Source organism: Lissotriton helveticus, chromosome 1_1, assembly GCF_964261635.1.
Source record: "Lissotriton helveticus chromosome 1_1, aLisHel1.1, whole genome shotgun sequence".
NCBI lineage: Eukaryota > Metazoa > Chordata > Amphibia > Caudata > Salamandridae > Lissotriton > Lissotriton helveticus.
In genome coordinates this window covers 1,257,872,677-1,257,897,539 of record NC_136057.1, presented here as the reverse complement: position 1 = coordinate 1,257,897,539, position 24,863 = coordinate 1,257,872,677, and the positions used below count along the sequence as shown (strand labels likewise).

Below are 24,863 nucleotides of genomic sequence, written 5' to 3'. Positions count from 1 at the left end.
CTTTGTCCTTTCTGCGACTAAGGTATCACGTAAACATGGGAATCAGTAATTTTCAATGTTTTTGACTAGTTATCCATCACATATCAATTCCGTTAGTAGAGAGTATGCCTAGCAAATACTGTGTGCAAAATATTACTGACTTTCAAAATTGGACTGATACATTAGGAGAAGAATCTTTCAACTAAAGTACTTTGGGGGCATATTTTCCTATTATGAAAATAAAATCAGTAGGCAATGCACATTAGGAAGCAAGCATGGGGGAAACCATTGAAATACATACTTCCAGTAGTTGATGTATAGACCGTAGTGCCTGTTGTGGTTTTAGTGGGGAGAGGTGCGGTGGCTATAGAAATAAACAATGATAGAAATATTATCAAAAAGCCCATATTTTAGTATTTCAAATCTACCTATAAATAGTTGACATGAATTTCAAATCCACATATATCCTTGATTGTAGTCTTGTGCAAAGTAATGTAAGCAATGCATTTTCATTGTTCTTGTAATTAAAACAATTCTTAAAATCAAGTTATTTTTGTAATGAGGGAAAATCATCACAGACAACATAAATATAATGTTAGACTATAGGCATATATGACAATATATCCCAAGCTGTTTCATAGCTAAAATGCAGAAATAATAATATCAAGCATGTGTAAAATAACCCTCCACATTAATTAAGGCAAAAACCCTACTAACAATGCGGGGTATTTACCACATGTGGTAAATATCATTATCCTAGGACGATAAATGTATCATGTGTGGTAAATAAGTCCTTTTCCTAGTTTCCATTATGAAAACAGGACCTAAAAACCAGAATTGGTTTTTAACCCATAGAGTTCCGCACATTTTCCCCTTTAATGCGCCTTTCCCCCCAAGGCGTTTTGCAAGTTCGACCTGCTGGAATATATCAGTGAAAAACTATAAGTGTGTGATAATATATACATTTTTCTTCCTGTCCAAACCTCTGTTTCAGTAGAGAAAATAATTTAAATCTGAACTTGTAATGAGTGCCTTATAAATGAGAGGCACTATAAGTAGGTTTTTAAAAACAGCAAAGTATATTGAACATTACTACATGGAATAATGAAATTTGCACAAAATGCTATGGGGCCGATTACGATGTCGGTCAGAAACTCTTCCAACTGAATCTGTTTTGGAATGATTTCCGACCGAAGTGAGTTCTGCAAGTCCAACTGACCAATTATGATGTTTCCGAACATCGTTCGGTTGGACTCGCATGGACTTCAATAGGAGCCTATGTTCCAAACGGGAACACAGGCTACCATTTAAAAAAGGGGTGGTTGGGGAAAATGTTGCACCCTGTGGTGGGCACCTTATGGTGCCTGCCACACCGTGCATTGTTGGAAAGAGGGAACACTTGGGTACCACCATGGACCCCAGCCAGAGGGCAATAGGTGAAGGGGTGCCTGCTACAATGCGCCCAAATTCAGATTCTGACAGCCATTTTCTGTCGGGCAAGCTGATTTGGAACAGCTGTCAGGTTCAGACATCGTAAAGGCTCATTCAGAAACCATGTCCATTGAGCTCTAAGATTTGGCTCTGAATTACTTGTTGTCCGATGCCAATCGAAACCAAATCGGACAGCCCGAGCAATTTCAATCCATCGTAATTTGTCGGTCGGAAATGTATCCGATTCTGTCGGAAAAAATAGGTTCCTAATCAGATTTGGAGAACCCAAATCCTTTTCGGAGCATTTCCGATCGACATCATAATTGACTATATATATGTAGAATAATTTGTAACAGAAGCATGAACTGTTGCCATGAACTTGTTTCTAGACAATTCAGTCCACTGCTACTCAAAGATTGTCTTATTAATTGAGCTTAAAACAAATACAAACATTCGAAAGATTGCAGAAATCAAAATATTAGGATAAAGGCTTTGCATTTAGTTTACTTAACTTTATACAATGTAATTGCACTATTTGAGTTCAATTATCTAACTATAGACCACATGCACTAAATACCAGTCACAAAATATGGCTGTGACCAGTATGAAATTTTACGAAACAATTTAGATCCATTCATACAATTCTGCTTCTGCGTGGATCAATACCGGCCTACCTGTTTAATATTAAAGGGGAAGTTTGCAAATTAAAACTCACTCCAATTATTAGGCAGGTGTCAGGATATCACTATGCTTGTGATCATCTTAAAATAAAATATAATTTTTGTTTGCAGCCCATTTTTCTTAAAGTGTGCAGAGTAATTAAGAGAAATGTATAGTTTTTAATTTCTTTGTTGAAGAGTAGGCGGTGGTCTCCTTCATACTCTCCAACAAACATTGTTTTACATAGAAAAAGGGAAAGGGGTTCCAAAGTGGCACCATCCTTTTTGCTTACGTGTATCACCCAAACTCAAGAGTCAGCAAGTTTTAAAGCTTTATGACTGGATTACACTAGCAACATATTGATCCATCACTGGTTTCTTTAATTTTTATAAGTGATGACCACATTCTGCCCTCGCCAAAAAATTAATAGGTATAGGTTATAACCTTATTTTAAGAGTCAGTAAAAGTTTCCTAACTTTCAAATTTGGATTGGTACATTAGTAAAAGCATATTTAAATTTGCAGACTACAAATTGCAGTATGTTCAGCCATTAACGTGCTTTGTACATGTGGGTACATATTTTGGTATTACACAAATAAAATCAGGAGGCAATGCATGTTAACAAGCAACCATGGGGAGAAAACATTGAAATACATACTTCCAGGGGTTGAAGTATAGAACGTAGTGCCTGTTGTGGCTTTAGTGGGTGGAGTATGATTAGTATTAATAGTAATAATAATTTGGTTCATAATATTCTGTTTTTGAGTGGATCATACTCCAGTCTACCTGATGAATATTAAATAGAAGTTTTTCAAATTGCAACTGACTTCAGTTAATTGCCATCACAGTGATGGTGGCCTACTCGCTGGCGATCAACATGTCTGTGATTGACTTGAAATCATTTGTGTTTTTCCTATGGAGCCCATTCTCTTTAAAGGAAAGTGTAACACTTAAAAAACATAATTTTTTTAAGATTCGTGGAAATATAAGCAATGATCCACTACCCACTCTTCAATCTAGTTTTAATTTATATTCAGAAAGTGGAAGGGTTCCCAAAGTGGCTCTGTCCTTTCTGTAACTAAGGTATCACGCAAACATGGGAGTCAGTAATTCTCAATGTTTTTTGACTGCATTAATCTTGCAAAATATTTATCCATCATATATCAATTCAGTTTGTATAGAGGATGACTATCATTTGAGCTTTCCAACTACTGAATAGTTGGAGGTTGTAATCCAATTTTAAGCGTGTGCAAAAGATTACTGACTTTCAAATTTGGATTGGTGCATTAGGAAAAGCATCTTTGTATTTCCCAATTTCGAATTGGAGTATATGCAGCATTAAGGTACTTTATAAATATGGGTGCATAGTTTCCTATTATGAAAATAAAATCAGTAGGCAATGCAAATTAAGAAGAAAGCTTGGGGGACATCATTGAAATACATACTTCCAGTAGCTGATGTATAGACCGTAGTGCCTGTTGTGGTTTTAGTGGAGGGAGGTGCAGTGACTATAGAAATAGACAATGATGGAAATATTATCAAAAAGCCGATATTTTAGTATTTTAATACCTATACATATATGACATGAATTTCGAATCCACATATATCCTTCAATCTTTAGTGTTGTGCAAAGGAATGTAATCAATGCATTTTCATTCTTCTTGAAATTAAAACAATTCCTTAAATCAAGTTATTTTCATCTTGGGGGAAATTCATCACAGAAAACAGAAATATATATGTATACAATAGGTATATATGACAATATTTCCCAAACTGTTTCATAGCTCAAATGCAGAAATGATAATATAAAAGCATGTGTAAAATAACCTTCCACATTACGTAAGGCAACATCTCTTCTAACAATGTGGGGTATTTACCAAATGTGGTAAATATCATTATCCTAGGATGATAAATTTATCATGTGGTAACCAAGTCCTTTTCATAGTTTCCATCATGAAAACAAGACATAAAAACCGGAATTGGTTTTTAACCCATTGAATTCCACACATTTTTCCCTGTAGTGCGCCTTTCCCCCAAAGACATTTTGCAAGTTCGACCTGCTGGAATATATCAGTGGAAAACTATGAGTGTGGGATAATATATACATTTTTCTACCTGTCCAAACCTTTGTTTCATTAGGAAAATAATTAAAATCTTAACTTGTAATTAGTGCCTAATAAATGAGATGCACTATAAGTAGGTTTTTAAAAACAGCAATGATTATGGAACATAACTACATGGAATATTGAAATTTGCACAAAATACTATAGGTCCAATTAAGATGTTGTTCAGAAACTCTTCCGACAGAATGGGTTTTGGAATGATTTCCGACCGAAAAGCGTTCTGCAAGTCCAACTTACTGATTACAATGCTTACGAACATCGTTCGTTCGGACTCACATTAACTTGAATTGGAGCCTGTGTTCCAAACGAGAACATAGGCTAACATTGAAAAAAGGGGTGGTTGGGAAAACCTTGCACCTTGTGGCGGGCACCTTATGGTGCCTGCCACACTGTGCATTGTTGGAAAGAGAGGTCCCTTCGGTACCCCCATGGACCACATACAGAGGCCTATGGGTGAAGGGGTGCCTGCTACAAGCTCCTAAAGTCAGATTCCGACATGTGTTTCATGTCGAGCAAATTGATTTGGAACAGCTGTCAGAATCGGCCATCGTAATTGCTCAGTCAGAAACTGTGTTCATAGAGCTCTACGATTTGGCTCAGAACGATTCTGGTTGTCCGAATGCCGAACAGAACTGAATCGAACATCCCGAACGAGTTCCTTCCATCGTAATCTGTCGGTTGGAAATGTATCCGATTCTGTCGGAAACATAGGTTCCGAATCGGATTTGGAGAATCCAAATCCTTTTCGGAGCCTTTCCGATTGAAGTCGTAATTGGCCCCTATATGTGTAGAATAATTTGTAACAGAAGCTTGAACTGTTGCCATGAATTTGTTTCTTGACAATTGAGTTCACTTCAGTTCAAAGATTGTCTTATTAATTGGGATTAAAACAAATACAAACACTCGAACGATTGTGAAAATCAAAATATTAGGATAAAGGCTTTGCATTTAGTTTACTAAACGTTATACAATGCAATTGCAGTATTTGGGTTCAATTATCTAACTATAGACTACACGCACTAAATACCAGTCAAAAAATGTGACTGCAACCAGTATGGAATTTTACTAAGCTATTTACTTAGTAAGAGATCCATTTATACAATTCTGATTCTGAGTGGATCATATACCGGCCTACCTGTTTAATATTAAAGAGCAAGTTTGCAAATTAAGACTCACTCCAATTATTAGGCAGGTGTCATGATATCAATATACTTGTGATCATCTTAAAATAAAATAAAAATTTTGCTTGCAGTCAATTTTCCTTCAAGTGTGCAGATTAATTAAGAAAAATGTATAGTTTTTAGAAGTTTTTGTTGAAGAGTAAGCAGTGGTCCCCTGCCTACTCTCCAACAAACTTTGTTTTAAATTCAAAAAGGGAAAGGGGTTTCAGAGTGGCCGTCCTTTTTTGCTTATGTGTAACACTCAAATACAAGACACAGCAAGTTTTAAAGCTTTATGTCTGGATTGCACTAGCAAAATATTGATCCATCACTTGTTTCTTTATTTTTTATAAGTGATGATCACATTTTGCCCTTGCTAAAACATGAATAGATATAGGTTATAACCCTATTTTAAGAGTCCGTAAAAGTTTACTGACTTTCACATTTTGATTGGTACATTATTAAAAGCATATTTACACTTGCAGACTACAAATTGCAGTATGTGCAGCCATTAAAGTGCTCTGTACATGTGGGTACATATTTTGGTATTACACAAATAAAATTGGGAGGGAATGCATGTTAACAAGCAACTTTGGGGATAAATCATTGAAATACATACTTCCAGTGGTTGAAGTATAGACCGTAGTGCCTGTTGTGATTTTAGTGGGTGGAATAGTGGTAGCTATGGAAATAGACAATAATGGAAATATTATATAAAAGCTACATGTTTTAATATTTTTTATATTCAAGTACACAAATAAATATTTGTCATGCGTTTGGAATCCACACACATTCTTGACTTTATAGTGATGTGAAATGGAATGTGATCAATAACTTAATGTATTCTTGTTAATAAATTACAATCAAGTTGTTTTTATCACTGTGAGATAATCATTAATAAAATAGAACTACAATGTAATAGGATAGGAATATATGAAAATATCTCCCAATCATTTATGTAGCTAAGATGCAACTGTTATGCATTGTTAAAATAGCCCTTCACTTTACTTAGGGTAAGAACCTTTATAACAATTTGGCTCAGAACACATGTGGTAAATAACATTTCCCCAGGGTGCTAAATTTACCATATGTGGCAAATAACTCATTCTCCTAGATTTTAACATAAAAATGAGACATAAACAGCTACATTTCTTTTTAACACGCTGAATTCTGCACAGTCTGCAAATTAGTGTAACTTGCCTCAGTAAACATGTACGCGTTTGATCCGTTGGAATCTATCAATTGAAAACTATGAGGTTCTGATTATAAAATAATGTTACTTTCTAGTCAATTCCTTGATTCCGCAAAGAACAGAATTTAACCCTGTACATCTATGAGTGTCTAATCCATCATATGCTCTTCGAGTATGTATTTAAATACAATGAAGTATATGGAATATGATTGCACTGAGGGGTAAAATTAAGCTAAAATGCTATATTTGAGGAAATATATCTGACAACAATATAAACTGGCATCCTGAAAGTGCTTCTTGACTCTGTAACTTCATTACAATTGAATGGTTGAATATTACATTGTGTGTGGGATATATACAAACACTCCTAATTGCACATTTTGTTTTCAATAATGGAACAATGGCCATATGCACTAAATGCCGGACACAGAAAACTGTTTATGAACAGCATTGACATTTACAAACAAACTTACATAATAATAATATTTGGTTGGTAATATTCTGTTTCTAAGTGAATGATATTCTAGTCTACCAGATGAATATTAAAAACACATTTATCAAATCGCAACTGACTTCAATTGATTGCCATCACAGTGATTGTGGCCTACTAATGTCTGGTGATCAACACGTCTGTGATTTTCTTGAAATCATTTTTTGTTTTTCATATGGAGCCAATTCTCTTTAAAGGATAGTGTAGCATTTTAAAAAAAAATATTTTGTAAAGATTTGTGGATGTATAAGCAGTGATTCACTACCTACTCTTCAATTCTGTTTTAATATATATTCAGAAAGAGGAAGGGGTCCCAAACTTCCTCTGTCCTTTCTGTGACTAAGGTATCACTCAAACATAGGAGTCAGTAATTTTCAATGTTTTTGACTGCATTACACTGGCAAAATAGTTATCAATCACATATTAATTCAGTTTGTATAGAGAATGACTAACATTTGAGCTTTCCAACTTCTGAATAGGTGGAGGTTGTAATCCAATTTTAAGTGTGTGCAAAAGATTACTGATTTCCAAATTTGTATTGGTGCATTAGAAAAAGCACCTTTCTATTGGCAAACTTCGAATTGGAGTATATGCAGCATCAAAGACACTTTGTAAATGTGGGTGCCTATTTTGCTATTATGAAAATAAAATCAATAGGCAATGCAAATTAAGAAGCAAGCATGGGGGAAATCATTGAAATACATACTTCCAGTAGTTGATGTATAGACCGTAGTGCCTGTTGTGGTTTTAGTGGGGGGAGGTGCGGTGGCTATAGAAACAGACAATGATAGAAATATTATCAAAAAGCCCATATTTTAGTATTTTAATACCTATAAATATTTGACACAAAGTTTGACTCCAGATATATCCTTCAATCTTAATGTAGTGCAAAAGAATGTAATCAATACATTTTCACTGTTCTTGTAATTAAAACATCTATTAAAATCAAGTTAATTCTATCGTGAGGGAAAATGGTCACCGAAAACAGAAATATAATGTAATACGATAGGTATGTATGACAATATATCCCAAGCTGTTTCATAGCTAAAATGCAGAAATGATAATATAAAGCATGTGTAAAATAACCTTCCACATTACATAAGGCAACATCCCTTCTAACAATGTGGGGTATTTACCACATGTGGTAAATATCATTATCCTAGTATGATACATTTATCATGTATGGTGAAGAAGTCCTTTTCATAGTTTCCATCATGAAAACAAGAAATAAAAACCTCAATTGGTTTTTAACCCATAGAATTCCGCACATTTTTCCATTTAGTGCGCCTTTCCCCCAAATAAGTATTGCATGTTCGACCTGCTTGAATATATCAATGGAAAACTATACGTGTGGGATAATATATTAATTTTTCTTCCTGTCCAAACCTCTGTTTCAGTAGGGAAAATAATTTAAATCAAAAGTTGTAATGAGTGCCTAAAAATGAGGTGCACTATAAGTAGGTTTTTAAAAACAGCAATGTGTATGGAATAATGAAATTTGCACAAAATGCTATGGGGCCGATTACAATGTTTTCAGAAACTCTTCCGACCAAATTGGTTTCGGAATGATTTCCGACCGAATTGGGTTCTGCAAGTCCAACTGACTGATTACAATGCTTATGGACATCATTCGTTCGGACTTGCATTGACTTCAATGGAGCCTGTATTCCAAACGAGAACATAGACTAACAAAAAGGGTTGGTTGGGGAAAGACCTTGCAACTTGTGGGGGCACCTTATGGTGCCTGCCACACCGTGCATTGTTGGAAGTAAGGTGTCTCTTGGGTACACCCATGGACCCCATCTGGAGGGCTATGGCTGAAGGGATGCCTGCTACAAGCTCCAAAAATCAGATTCCGACAGCCTTTTCATGTCAGGCAAACTGATTTGGAACAACTGTGAGAATTGGTCGTTGTAATCGCTCGGTCAGAAACCGTGTCAATAGAGCTCTAGGATTTGGCTCTGAACGACTCTGAATGCCGATCGGCACCGAATCGGACAGCCCGAACGATTTCCTTGCATCATTATCGGTCGTTCAGGAATGTATCCGATTGTGGTGAACATATAGTTGCTGAATTGAAGTCAGGGAATCTGAATCCTTTCTGGAACCTTTCCGACCGACATCGAAATTGGACCATATATGTGTAGAATCATTTGTAATAGAAGCATAAACTGTTGCCATAAATTTCTTCTTGACACTTCAGTTCACTGCTATTCAAAGATTGTCTTATTAATTTGGCTTAAAACAAATACAAACACTCCAAAGATTGTGAAAAACAAAATATTAGGATAAAGGCTTTGCATTTAGTTTCACTTTATACAATGTAATTTCTCTATTTGGGTTCAATTATCTAACTATAGACCACATGCCCTAAATACCAGTCACAAAATATGGCTGCAACCAGTATGGAATTTTACTAAGGAAATTTACTTAGTAAGAGATCCGTTCCTACAATTCTGATTCTCAGTGGTTCATACACCTGTCTACCTGTTTAATATTAAAGAGGAAGTCTACAAATTAAGACTCACTCCAATGTTAGAGGTGGTGTCGGGATATCAATATGCTTGTGATCATCTTCAAATAAAATAAAAATGTTGTTTGCAGCCCATTTTCCTTCAAGTGTGCAGTGCAATTAAGAGAAATTTATAGTTTTTAAAAATGTTGTTGATGAGTAGGCAGTGGTCCCCTTCGTACTCTCCAACAAACTTTGTTTTACATTCAAAAAGGGAAAGTGGTTCCAAAATGGCCCCATCCTTTTTGACTATGGGTATATCTAAAATTCAAGAGTCAGCAAGTTTTAAAGCTTTATGGCTGGATTACGATAGCAAAACATTGAACCATCACTTGTTTCTTAAATTTTTTAAAGTGATGTCCACATTTTGTCCTTGCCAAAAAAGTATTTGGTATAGGTTATAATCTTACTTAAGAGTCAGTAAAAGTTTACTAACTTCCATATTTGGATTGGTACATTAGAAAAAGCATATTTACATTTGTAGATTACAAATTGCAGTATGTGCAGTCACAAAAGTGCTTTGTACATGTTGGTACATATTTGGGAATAACACAAATAAATTTGTCAGGCAATGTATGTCAACAAGCAACCAAAGGGAGAAATCATTACAATACATACTTCCAGTCGTTGAAGTATAGACCGTAGTGCCTGTTGTGGTTTTAGAGGGTGGAATAGTGGTAGCTATATAAACAGACAATAATTGAAATATTATCTAAAAGCCTTATGTTTTAATATTCAAATTCTTACTAATATGTATTTGTCATGCATTTCAATCCATATATATTCTTGACTCTTTAGTGATATGAAATGTAATCAATAAATGTTCATGTATTCTTGAAATTAAATTATTTCTTAAAATCAAGTTTTTTTATCACTTAAAACAGAACTACAATGTAATAAGAAAGGAATATATGAAAATATTGCCCAACCAGTTACATAGCTAAAATGCAACAGATATACATGTGTAAAATAGTCCTCCACTTTACGTAAGGTAAGAACCTGTACAGCAATTTGGGCTCACGATTTTAAGTATTTAACACAATTGGTAAGTACCATTCCCCTAGGGCGCTAAATTTACAATGTGTGGTCAATAACTCATTCTCCTAGTTTTCAAATTCAAATGAGATATACACAGCTACATTGTTTTTTAACACACTTAATTCTGCACAGTTTGCAATTTAGTGTAACTCTCCCTCAATATAATTTTGTAGGTTTGACCTGCTCGAATTTATCAATTGAAGACTATGAGGGTCTTATAATATCATAATTTGTGTTTCTAGTAAAATGTTTGTTTATACAGGGAACAGAATTTAACCCTCAACATCTTTGAGTGTCTAATACACCATATGGCCTTCGAGTATGTATTTTTTTTAAATGAAGTATATGGAATATGATTGCACTGAGGGGTGAAATTAGGCTAAAATTGTATGTGTGAGGAATAATTTATAACAACAATATAAAGTTACATCCTGAAAGTGCTTCTTGACTAAGTAACTTCCTTACTATTGAATGGTTGAATAATGAATTGTGTGTGGGATATATACAAACACTCCAAAAGATTTTGCTAAGCCAAAAATTAGCACAGAGTTCTTTGTATATATTTTACTTTTTATGATATAATTGCACAATTTCTTTTCAATTTTGGAACAATGCCACATATACTATATGCTGGACACAACAAACTGGTTGCGACCAGTACTGAAATTTACAAACCAACTTACATAGTAATAACAAAATGATTCCTAATATTCTGTTTCTAAGTGGATAATTTTTCAGTCTACCTCATGAATATGAAATAGAAAATGTTCAAATTACAACTGACTTCAATAGCTGGCCATCAGAGTGATGGTGGTCTATGAATGTCTGGAGATCAATATGTCTGTGATCCTCTTAAAATATTTTTTGTTTTTCCTATGGCGCTCATTCTCTTTAAAGGATACAGTATAGCACTTAATAAAAGTTGACTTTTTTTAAGGTTTGTTGAAATATAAGCAGTGATCCCCCACCTACTCTTCAATACTGTTTTAATTTATATTCAGAAAGTGGAAGGGGTACCAAAGTGACTTTGGTACCCTTCTACTTTCTGCGACTAAAGTATCACACAAACGTGAGTCAGTAATTTTTAATGTTTTTGACTGGATTTCACATGCAAAATATTGATCCATCACATATCCATTCGGTTTGTATAGAGGGTGTCTAACATTTTAGCTTTCCAAATACTGAATAGGTAGCGGTTGTAATCCAATTTTAAGGGTGCGCCAACGTTTATTGACTTCCAAATTTGGATTGGTGCATTTGGAAAAGCATCTTTGAATTTGCAAACTCTAAGTATATGCAGCAGTAATTGTACTTTGAAAATGATGGTGCATATTTTCCTATTGTGAAAATAAAAACAGTAGGCAATGCAAATTAAGAAACAAGCATGGGGGAATTCATTGAAATACATACTTTCAGTAGCTGATGTATAGACCGTAGTGCCTGTTGTGGTTTTAGTGGGGGGAGGTGCGGTGGCTATAGAAATAGACAATGATAGAAATATTATCAAAAAGCCCATATTTTAGTATTTGAAATCTACCTATCAATATGTGACATGAATTACAAATCCACATATATCCTTGAATCTTTAGTGTTGTTTAAAGGAATGTACTCAATGCATTTTTATTATTCTTGTAATTAAAGCAATTCTGAAAATCAAGTTAATTTTATCATGCGGGAAACCCATCACATAAAACAGAAAAAAATGTAATAAGATAGGTATATATGACAACATATCCCAATCTGTTTCATAGCTAAAATGCAGAAATGATAATACAAACCATGAGTAAAATACTCCTCCACATTAAGTAAGGCAAAATTCCTTATACCAATAAGGGGTATATACCACATATGGTAAATATCGATATACTAGAATGATAAATTTATCATGAGTGGTATGTTATATGTATTATTTTTTTAATGACGTATATGGAATATGATTACTCTGAGGTGTGAAATTAAGCTAAAATGGCATATGTGAGGAATAATTTATAACAACAATATAAAGTTACATCCTGAATGTGCATCTAGTCTATGTAACTTCATTACTACTGAATGGCTGAATAATGAATTGTGTGTGGGATATATACAAACACTCCAAAAGATTTTGCTAAGCCAAAAATTAGCACAGAGCTCTTTGTATTTACTCTACGTTTTATTTTATAATGGCACATTTTGTTTTCAATTATGGAACAATGGCCACATGTACTATATGCTAGACACAAAAAACTGATTGCAACCAGTATTGAAATTTACATACCAACTTATATAGTGATATTAAAATGATTCCTAATATTCTATTTCTAAGTGGATACTTTTTCAGTCTACCTGATGAATATTAAATAGAAAATGTGCAAATTGCAACTGACTTCAATAGCTGGCCATCACAGTGATGGTGGCCTACTAATGTATGGAGATCAATATGTCTGTAATCCTCTTAAAATATTTTTTTGTTTTTCCTATGGTGCTCATTCTCTTTAAAGGATACATAGAAGAACTTAAAAAAAGTTGACTTATTAATGTTTGTTGAAGTATAAGCAGTGATCCCCTACCTACTATTCAATACTGTTTTAATGTATATTCAGAAAGTGGAAGGGGTACCAAAGTGGCTCTGTCCTTTCTGCGACTGAAGTATCACACAAACATGAGAGTCAGTAATTTTCAATGTTTTTGACTGGATTTCACATGCAAAATATTGATCCATCACATATCCATTCGGTTTGTATAGAGGGTGCCTAACATTTGAGCTTTCCAAATACTGACTATGTGGAGGTTTTAATCCAATGTTAAGGGTGTGCAAAATATTACTGACTTCTAGATTTGGATTGGTGCATTAGGAAAAGCATCTTTCAATTTACAAACTCTAAATTGGAGTATATGCAGCCGTTAGTTTGCTTTGAAAATGATGATGCATATTGTCCTATTACGGAAACAAAAACAGTTGGCTGTGCACATTAAGAAGCAAGCATGGGGGAAATCATTGAAATACATACTTTCAGTAGCTGATGTATAGACCGTAGTGCCTGTCGTGGTTTTAGTGGGGGGAGGTGCAGTGGCTATAGAAATAGACAATGATAGAAATATTATGAAAAAAGCCCATATTTTAGTATTTCAAACTACCGATATATATGTGACATGAATTTCAAATCCACATATTTCCTTGAATCTTTAGTGCTGTGGAAAGGAATGTACTCAATGCATTTTGATTATTCTTTTAATTAAAACAATTCTGAAAACAAGTTAATTTTATCATGAGGGAAACCCATCACATAAAACAGAAAAATAATGTAATAAGATAGGTATATATGACAATATATCCCAATCTGTTTCATAGCTAAAATGCAGAAATGATAATACAAATCATGCACAAAATAACCCTCCTCATTAAGTAAGGCAAAATCCCTTGTAACAATGTGGGGATATAGCGTTATCCTAGGATGATTCATTTATCATGAGGGGTAAATAAGTCATTTTCCTAGTTTCCATCATGAAAACAAAACATAAAAAGCTGAATTGGGTTTGAACACACAGAATTCCACGCATGTTTACCTTCAGTGGGCCTTTCCCCCAATAATGAGCTGCAAGTTTGATCTGCTAGTAAGAAGTTCATAAAGGGAAAGGGGTCCCAAATTGGCCTCATCCATTTTGTTTATGGGGTATCACCCAAACTCAGACGTCAGCAACTTTTAATGTTTTATGAGTGGATTACGCTAGCAAAATATTGATCCATCACGATTCTTCAATTTTTGAAGTGGTGCCTACAATTTGACCTTGCCAAAAAATGAATTGGTATAGGTTATAATCCTATTTTAAGAGTCAGTAAAAGTTTACTGACCTCCAAATTTGGATTGGTACATTAGAAAAAGCATATTTACATTCGTAGGCTACAAATTGCAGTATGTGCAGCCTAAAAGTGGTTTGTACATGTAGGTACATATTTTTGTATTACACAAATAAAATTGGGAGGCGAAGCACGGTAACAAGCAACCATGGGGAGAAGTCATTGAAATACATACTTCCAGTGGTTGAAGTATAGACCGTAGGGCCTGTTGTGGTTTTAGTGGGTGGAATAGTTGTAGGTATAGAAATAGACAATAATGGTGATATTATCTAAAAGCCACATGTTTTAACATGTTTTATATTCAAATACACAAACAAAAGATCTCATGCATTTTGAATCCATATATATTCTTAATTCTTTAGTGATGTAAAAAGGAATGTGACCACACATTTCTTAAAATCAATGTATTTTTATCACCAAGATAAAGTCATATTTTAAAATAGAACTTGTGAGAGTCTGGCTCAGTATATTATATACACCTATGTAAGTGGACACCTAGCACTGATTCATTTATTACAGAATTGGGGTTGAACACATAGAATTCCACACATGTTTACCTTCAGTGGGCCTTTCCCCCAATAATGAGCTGCAAGTTTGATCTGCTGGAATATATCAGTGTGGGATAATATATTAATTTTGCTTCCTGTGCAAACCTCTGTTTCTTTAGGATAATAATTTCTATTTGAGCTTGTAATGAGTGCCTAATACATGAGCTGCACTATAAGTATGTGAAGTGTATGAAATATGACTACATGGAATGATGAAATTTGCACAAAATGCTATATGTGCAGAATCATTTGTAACAGAAACATGAACTGTTGCCATGAAATGCTTCGTGACACTACAGCTCATTGCTATTCAATGATTGTCTCATAAATTGAGCGTAAAACAAGTACACACACTCAAAAAAGTGTGAAAATCAAACTATTAGGATAAAGCCTTTGCATTTAGTTTACTTCACTTAATAAAATGTATTTTCACTATTTGGGATCAATAATGTAACTATAGGCTGCATGCCAAAATACCAGTCACAAAATATGGTTGCGACGATGATGGCATTTTACTAAGCAATTTACGTAGTAAGAGGTCCGTTCATACAATTCTGATTCTGAGTGGTTGATGTAGTTGCTTACCTGTTGAATATTAAAGAGGAAGTTTGCAAATTGAGATTCACTCCAAATATTAGGCAGGTGTCCGGATATCAATATGCTTTTGAACATCTTAAAATAAAATTTACTTTTTTAATGCAGCCCATTTTTCTTCAATTATTCAGTGCAATAAAGAGAAAAGTATAGTTTTTTTTATGTTGAAGACTAAGCAGTGGTCCCCTTTGTATTCTCCAACAAACTTTGTTTTACATTCATAAAGGGAAAGGGGTCCCAAATTGGCCTCATCCATTTTGTTTATGGGGTATCACCCAAACTCAGACGTCAGCAACTTTTAATGTTTTATGAGTGGATTACGCTAGCAAAATATTGATCCATCACGATTCTTCATTTTTTGAAGTGGTGCCTACAATTTGACCTTGCCAAAAAATGAATTGGTATAGGTTATAATCCTATTTTAAGAGTCAGTAAAAGTTTACTGACCTCCAAATTTGGATTGGTACATTAGAAAAAGCATATTTACATTCGTAGGCTACAAATTGCAGTATGTGCAGCCTAAAAGTGGTTTGGACATGTAGGTACATATTTTTGTATTACACAAATAAAATTGGGAGGCGAAGCACGGTAACAAGCAACCATGGGGAGAAGTCATTGAAATACATACTTCCAGTGGTTGAAGTATAGACCGTAGGGCCTGTTGTGGTTTTAGTGGGTGGAATAGTTGTAGGTATAGAAATAGACAATAATGGTGATATTATCTAAAAGCCACATGTTTTAACATTTTTTATATTCAAATACACAAACAAAAGATCTCATGCATTTTGAATCCATATATATTCTTAATTCTTTAGTGATTCAGATTCAAAGAACTTTATTCGGTTAAAAACACGTAACCATAAAAGTAACAAACATGAAACAGATTTACAATGATTACAGCTCTTAAAATAAGTTCAGCAGGAGGACCAAAAAGACAGATTCTTAAACAGAAAAAGAAATGAACATTTAACACATTTCTGTTACCATATGTTTCCGTAGTTTGAAAACACTCTTTAGGAATTTTAAAACCACAGATACAGCTAAAACCGTATCCATTCTCTGGAATTCTAAAAAAGCTGGGCGACATCTAGTAAAATTCATTTCTTTTAAAAAAGGGACTATGATTTCTCTACGTAAGGCACTATAGAGTCTGCAAAAGAAAAGGATATGAATATCCGATTGTTGTGAGGTGACATCACACGGGCAGAGGGGCAGTGTACGTATCCATGAATTCATTCTAGGAAAAGACACCAATCTAAAAAATATACAAAATCTAAAACGGGTTAAAAGGAAACAATCATAGTTTGTCATAGGCAGGGTTAGGTATGGTTGTACAGACTTAGTCTCACATAAAATCAGGAGGTGTGACTGTACTGAGTGTTTCAGAGATTCAGCTCTCCTCTTATCTTCAAGGTGGACCAAGCAGAGGGCTTTCAGTGAGCTCCTTGTGATGCTATCCATTGTAGATGGATCCAAGTAATAAGAATAGCACCCAATCTCAGTCAGAAAGCACTTAACATATCCCAGCCATTGTGATCTCTCCACGTGATCCAGGTTGAGGGTATCCCGTAATAGAGCCCGGTTCATAACACATTCATTTGTAGTCCATACCCTGTGCCACAACAGGATGGGTTGAATTTTAATAATGTCTGTTATGTGGGGTAGGGCCAGTTCAGCGTGACAATTAAAAGTGGCAACACACTGTGGAACAGCAAGGACTTCCCTTATAAATTTGTTTTCCACCACCTGAATTGGATCAACGTTTGAGTACCCCCACAAGCCTGAACCATACATATCCACCGATACACATGTTGCTTTATAGATGGTTATCATTTCTTTTATCGGCTTCCTGCCCAGTTTTCTTACAAAATTCTTTAAGGCCATGATCGTTTTCATAAATAAAAGAGTTCTCGCCTTAATTGCACTTGTCCAAGAACCAGACTCATGGAATAAAATGCCTAAATAAGAAAAAGTTGGGGTGTTATCTAAAGGAACATTATTTAAAATCATCCGATTCATCGGTTTACCTGATTTGGGACCACAGTTCATTGTAAAAGTTTTACTACAGTTTACTAGCAAATCTAGATTAAGCATAAAGTTCTCAAAGCTTACTACTAGTTTTTGCAGAGCCCGAGGAGTGCGTGCCATAAGCACGGCATCGTCCGCGTACATGAGAGCAGGGATTGCCCTCCTCCCCACTCTGGGCATGTCCCTGCACTCATGCAGCAGGCGATGCTCAAGCCCATTGATGTAAAGTAGAAAAAGAAAAGGTGCTAAAACGCATCCTTGGCGCACTCCACGACCCACACTAAATTGTCTGGAGCATTCACCCCCCCTACCGTAGCGAACAGAAGCTGTGGCTCCACTATACAGATCCCTCAGGAAGGAGATGATTGTGTTGTCCACTCCCAAACTTTTCATGACTGCCCACAGTTTGGTGTGCGACACGCAGTCGAACGCTGATGAGAGGTCCACAAAGGTAAAATACAAGCGTTCCGACTTAATCCTTATGTATTTATGTTGCAGTAACATCAAGTTTAGGCCTTGCTCAATTGTGCCAGTCCCTTTTTGAAAACCAAATTGCAAGTCACTCATAATTTCATTTTCCTCCGCCCAGCTTTGGAGTCTTGACAGCACTATTCGACCCAAGATTTTTATTGAAGAATCAAGAAGGGAGATTGGCCTATAACAGGCACAACTGTTTCTATCCCCCTTCTTATAAATGGGAACAATAACAGAGGTGAACCAAGACTCCTTTGGGCCCCTTGATAAAGCCGCATTAAAAAGTTGTACCAACAATGGGCCCCAGATTTCAGGATTTTCTTTAAATACATCCGCAGGGATCCCGTCAGGACCGGCAGCCTTTCCTCCTTTAGTAGCTCTTAGGGCAAGCAGTACCTCATCGAGTGAAACAACGAGATTTGGTCCTGGTTCCAAGTCCAAACTGGTCTGAGGATCACTACTGCGGGTATCATCCTGTGCATTGTAAAGGTTGGAGAAATGATCCACCCAATTATCTTCGGTTATAGTGATCTCAATTCGCGCCGTATGAGTTTCATAAGGGAAAGGGGTATTGATTACTTTCCAAAATGCGGCGGAATTTTTTGTCTTTGAAGCCTCGCAGAGTGAATCAATGGCCTCCTTATTTAGCGCAGTTTTCCTTGCTGTAAGGGCCTGGTTATATGCCGACCTACATGATATTATTTCACCTGTGACCCTGGGGCTTCTGTGCACTGCATGTTTTAGGTTTTTCAGAGCCCTGGTGCATGCGTTATCAAACCAGCTCTTAGGGCCCTTACCTCTACGCTTCGACTCCACCCTTAAGCTACTTTTTATGTTTGCGGCTATAATGCCGAAGTGCTCAATTATTTGGTCACTACTAGAATTATGACCCAGGCAGATCGAAAAGCTAGTAGAGCACACCTCCCAGAGTTCCTTGAAAAAAGTTGCGGGGATTACTTTATTCCAGTTAAGTGTATAGCCATTTTGTCTCCCAAGGGCCACATCAACCGCTGCCTCAACAAGTGGCGCGGCCGTAGATGGGTCTTGGAATAGATCTGCAATCTTAAGGCATTGGGGAAGATGATCACTTATGGGCAGTGGAATGTTTGTAAGCGTCGCAACTCTATGACTAAGGTTACTGGAGGCGATGATAAAGTCAATGGTTGATAAGCCTCTACCAACAAAGGTCGGGACAAAGGGTGTGGGTTTTAACGCTAATTCATTGGCAAACCCTAAGTCAAACATAAACAATAATTCATTCAGCAAGTCCCCCATTAGAGTATGATCGAAGTGGGTCAGATTCACATCTCTCTCTGTCATTAGGCCACATAGGCCCTGGCTCCCTTTGATACAAAGCGTGCAGTTAAAATCTCCCCCCCATAAAATTACTAATTCTCTGTCGTTTTTGTCTACCTCTAACTGAACTTCCTCCTTGAGCTGCTTAATCGCAACCACAATTTCATCCCTCGGGACATTATTATAAAAATTGATGATAATCACCTTTGCTCCTTTAAGATCTCTTAGAATTATTAGCTGGAAGTATTTGAAATTTAAGTGACATTGGACCTGTTTTGTTTTAAGGTGATTAGAGACAAACGTGGTCAAACCACCTTTTGCCCTACCAAAATGGCCTCCAACTGCGGGGGTAAAGAAGGTTCTAAAGCCGTTTATATGGATTGGGACCTGGGTCCATGTTTCTTGTAAGGCCACTATATCCTTGCCTCCTATTACAGACTCCCAAGCTGGGTTGATGATTTTTTGCTTCAGCCCAGCTACATTCCAGAAGAGCAGTTCACAAAAAGCGCTCTTCGCCTGCATTGAACCATTATCTATCTTTCCCCTACTCCCATTATTATCACCTTCGAAGGAATGCACCTGATCTAGAGAAGCACTGTCACAGGGTGTCGGCCCATCGGAGGCGGAGGTCTTATTTAATATGGGAGGTTCTTGTGATGGCTCACTAGGGGCCTCTGTAAAATTAGAATTGATATTAGAAAAAAAGACCCCACCCCTAGTACACACTTGGGAGACTGGGGAAGGGGGCTTATTCCCATCCAGAAATTCTATGGGGGTCTGGGCTTGTTGTCAATCTACCCCATCCAGACCAGAGAAGATCTGGTATCGGTTTTGGATCGGTAAATTATACATATTTGGTAGTAATTCTCTATTGTTCCTTGATCTACATTGGAAGGGGTAGGGTTCCAGGTGTGGTAGGTACTGATTACTGGGAGGAGGGTGTTGATAGGGTTGGTACTCATTTCTAGGATAGTAATCCTCCGGCCTCTGGGTGTAAAAAGAGGAACCTTGACCATTTGCATAACCAAAGCTACCCCGCGGAGGCGGTACACCCTCCAACTCAGTCATGTCCCATAATCTTATATTTCCAAACCTCCGTCGTTGTTGGACTGGCTTCCTAATAAGCTGTCTACCCCTGCCCCAGTTATTAAAACTTTTTGGGGGTGCATAGGGATAGAAATAGGAAAGGAGATGAGTGGAGATTGAATCACTACTACTAACATCAAACCAGTCCCCAATATGCCTCACGGCCCTATGATCCTTGAAATTGATGATTATAACATCACCATTTTTGTCCTTTGGCCTAGCTCCTACCCAGTTGGCACGCCTTAGGCTTAAAATTTCACCGTTTATTGAAGCAGGTAACGGTCTATTATCACGGAGCCAGAACACAACCTTGTTCCGTAACGCTCCTTGATCTTCCCATTTACCTGCAGGCAGTTCCGGTACCCCTGCCATTACAATAACATAAGGGGCTGAATCAGGGGTTAGGTCTATAATATGATTAGTTTTAGTTTTTTCGGGGGCAGTGGAGTTGATGTTACCTTTATTTGACTTAGTCGTTGCCAAGTCCTTACTACCATCTTTATTTTGACCTCCCCCTGCCTTAGATGGTTGCTCCTTAGTTACAGGAGCAGCCAGTTGGGGTGTGGCCATCTGTGGGGTAGGGGTTATTGATGTAATCGCCGGACTGGCCGAACTTACTCCCTCTTTCACTGGTTTCTGTTTTTGCTTGGGTACCGGTGTTATTAGTGCTGGTGTTGTCATTACTTGCAGTGGAGGGGACCTATTACTGGGGGTTTTACAGGTGGGTTGGGTTTTAATAGCGGGTGTGCCTTAGGTTTTCCTATCCCCTTTACCAGGTCAGATAAGAGAAGGGAATTCTGTTCAACCTTCTTCTCTATTTGGTCTAGATGTGCACACATCGTAAAAGTCTTATCTAAAAGAGGTTGCATCACACCCCTGATAAGTTCTACGATTTTGGCCATCATAGCTGCCTCACATCCTAGGGTTTCGCCAGATTCTAATTGGGATACAATATCAACTTCTTTCCTTATTTTATGAGCTTGATTTCCCAATGGCTTTCCCCCCCTTTTTTTATTGCTTGTCATAATGAGGGGGGATGTAGGGGACATGAGGGATGGCTCAATGGGGAGTTTCGGAGAACCTGATAGCCTGACACTATCATTCCCGGTAAGTAGGTCCAATACAGATACACTAGTAGGTGTACTGGACAGTGGCTGGTTATTGGTCATAGTGGGGTCATCGGCAGCGCTTTCGCTATTGACAGCGACCCCTGTGTGTGAAAAATCGATCAGAAGACAAGAATCACCAGGTCGTTTAGGCATAGTAGTATCTCCTGTTTCTCCAAATACGGCTGATCTGTTTCCTATAAATACTGATGAAGATGCGAACTCACCCCCCCTCCTTCTGGATTTTTACAACTATTTTTCCCTTGCTTCCCCCTGCGTCTCACTCGGGCTTTCTTAAATCTACGTGGTGATTCCTTTGCTGCGGGCTCGTGTATTCCGGAAGAGCCTATGCCTGTCCCCAGAAAGACTGGGCCATTAGAATCCTCATCATTCTGGCCCGCATGGATCATAGCAACTGCAGTAATTATCTTGCGTACAGGGGCAGGGGGCTCCTCTATCAGGAGTGTCTCTATAGCAATGAGTGGTGGCTCCAGAGTAGTTGTAGAGGGGAGCTCCAATCCCAGAGACGCCCTTCTGTTGCTATTAATTTGCGCCACCTTTTTAATTAAGAAATTGTCCATAGTTACCAATTTAGAGGGCATAATGGGATATAAATCAGAGCTTAAAAGGGGGAGCGTGAATAGTTTATAAAGAGCAGTTTCTGACTCATGTATCAAGATGCTGGCGTTAGCAAGAGACAAACATGGCAAGGGTTATGGCCCCGGCCCGGCACCCTCGGGCCCCGGAGGGCCACAGAGGGCTCGCCCTTTGCCCGGGCTTAGCCCCGGGCTGCGTCCCGCGGTACGCGGCAGTGAGCGTGCTGATGTAGGCAAGGCTGCTAAGGGGGCGGGCACTGGGAGGGGGCGCGGCTCGCCCGGGAAGAGGACACAGCTGTGGTTGTTGAAGGCTGGTCCTCGCAGTCCCGGGGCCGCGCCTCTCACCTCCTCTGCGGCCTCGCCTCTGGCACTCCTCACGCTGGCAAAAACGGGCTGGAACAATTGCAAGCTACTCCTGTAGCGCGGACCAAGTTCTGGCAGAGAGTCTCCTCACACGAGCGGCTCCCGCGGAGCGGGGGCCGCGAGGAGTAAAGAGCGCACAGAAGGGGGCGGGCACTGGGAGGGGGCGCGGCTCGCCCGGGAAGAGGACACAGCTGTGGTTGTTGAAGGCTGGTCCTCGCAGTCCCGGGGCCGCGCCTCTCACCTCCTCTGCGGCCTCGCCTCTGGCACTCCTCACGCTGGCAAAAACGGGCTGGAACAATTGCAAGCTACTCCTGTAGCGCGGACCAAGTTCTGGCAGAGAGTCTCCACACACGAGCGGCTCCCGCGGAGCGGGGGCCGCGAGGAGTAAAGAGCGCACAGAAGGGGGCGGGCACTGGGAGGGGGCGCGGCTCGCCCGGGAAGAGGACACAGCTGTGGTTGTTGAAGGCTGGTCCTCGCAGTCCCGGGGCCGCGCCTCTCACCTCCTCTGCGGCCTCGCCTCTGGCACTCCTCACGCTGGCAAAAACGGGCTGGAACAATTGCAAGCTACTCCTGTAGCGCGGACCAAGTTCTGGCAGAGAGTCTCCACACACGAGCGGCTCCCGCGGAGCGGGGGCCGCGAGGAGTAAAGAGCGGACAGAAGGGGGCGGGCACTGGGAGGGGGCGCGGCTCGCCCGGGAAGAGGACACAGCTGTGGTTGTTGAAGGCTGGTCCTCGCAGTCCCGGGGCCGCGCCTCTCACCTCCTCTGCGGCCTCGCCTCTGGCACTCCTCACGCTGGCAAAAACGGGCTGGAACATTTGCAAGCTACTCCTGTAGCGCGGACCAAGTTCTGGCAGAGAGTCTCCTCACATCTTTAGTGATGTAAAAAGGAATGTGACCACACATTTCTTAAAATCAATGTATTTTTATCACCAAGATAAAGTCATATTTTAAAATAGAACTTGTGAGAGTCTGGCTCAGTATATTATATACACCTATGTAAGTGGACACCTAGCACTGATCCAGCTAACCCTTATGGTGAATTTAAGGGTCTTAGACAACCTTCGAAAGCTCTCTAAGTGGTAGCTATGTAGAGCAGCCTTCATGCTACTCCAGAAGGAGTGTAAAGCAGCTTATTTTACAATAACGTAATCTTGTAGGTATAGGTATAGATTAAGTTAAAAAAAACACATAGTGTATTTATAAAAATATGTATTTATTATAAGACACTCTCTAACACCTAATGATATCTCTTAGACAGAGATATACACAATGCGCACAATACTTTGCAATAGAAATAGGTAAGTAGCACAGAATACAAAGAGGTCCCCAGGGGGAGCCCAAACCATATAGTAAAATAGTGGTATGCGAACCACAAATCAACTCAAGACAATACTGTAGAAGGTCCGAAGGTACCACCCACGGTGAGTATCTTGGAGCCCCACTGAGGTTGTATGCAGTGTAGGAATTCAACTCTGTTCTCTGTACAAATCAACGTGTAGGTTGCGGTTGCAATTCCAAAGAAAGAGGACCCTCCCCAACACACCCTGAAGAAACCCTGTGGAAGAGAAAAGGTTGGAGAGCCACCCAACCCATGGAAACCCTTGGAACCAGGTTACCTGCCCCAGGGAAGTGGGAGCATAGGTGCAAAGTGGCATCAGAAACCATCGTCGAACTCAATGGGAGATTTCAGGAAGATGCCACTGCCGGAGAATTCGAAGGTGTCCGGTGGAACCCAAAGGTGGATTGAAGTTGGAGAGTGCCTGTAAGCAGAGTGGACGGAGTCTATGTCTATCTGGAGTGACCAGGGGGCCGGGAAGATAAGTACCATCTGATGTCAGGTGTTGCAGGAAAGATGAGAGTGACCTTCGAGCTGCAGCTGTGAGGACCAGGCCACACTGTGGAAGACCAGGAGCAATTCACAAGATGTCCCACATCGGATGTCGAGAGTCGGTGTCCATCGGGAGAAGCAACAAACCTTGGCAACTGCAAACAACGTGGAAAGTGAAGGAGGTGCAGTGTCGGGACCAGCAAGGTGCAGGGTACTCACCACATGAAGGGGTGTCAGGGGAGCCCAAATATTTCAATGGCGACCCTCAACAGGACCCACAGGCTGGAGACACTGGTGTCTCAAAAGGACCTCGAGCAGCTCACCCAAGAAGAAAGCCCATGGTGTAAGCGATACCGTGTGGTTAAAGATTTTCTGGTCATTGGAGATGCTTGAGGTTGGGGATACTTGGATCCCAAAGATCTTGATGGAAGGAAGCCAACAAGCCTTTGCATTGGCAAATTGACACGGTGTACAGGGATTTGGTTCCTGCGGCTCTGGCGAGGGATATGGCATTCAAACT

The 24,863-nt window shown here is 38.8% G+C and overlaps 1 protein-coding gene across 1 annotated transcript in view; it reads right to left on the bottom strand.

The window, feature by feature from the left end:
- The window catches only part of MUC19 (mucin 19, oligomeric), a 1,331,159-nt gene that overhangs the window by 474,792 nt on the left and 831,504 nt on the right, over positions 1-24,863 (bottom strand). Inside the window, exons 72-78 of the mRNA XM_078649731.1 lie at positions 13,576-13,638; positions 11,996-12,058; positions 10,166-10,228; positions 7,742-7,804; positions 5,973-6,035; positions 3,516-3,578; positions 281-343 (exon numbers count right to left, since the gene is read on the bottom strand). Coding sequence (XP_078505857.1) covers positions 281-343; positions 3,516-3,578; positions 5,973-6,035; positions 7,742-7,804; positions 10,166-10,228; positions 11,996-12,058; positions 13,576-13,638 — 441 coding nt within the window. The remainder of the gene's footprint in view (positions 1-280; positions 344-3,515; positions 3,579-5,972; positions 6,036-7,741; positions 7,805-10,165; positions 10,229-11,995; positions 12,059-13,575; positions 13,639-24,863) is intronic.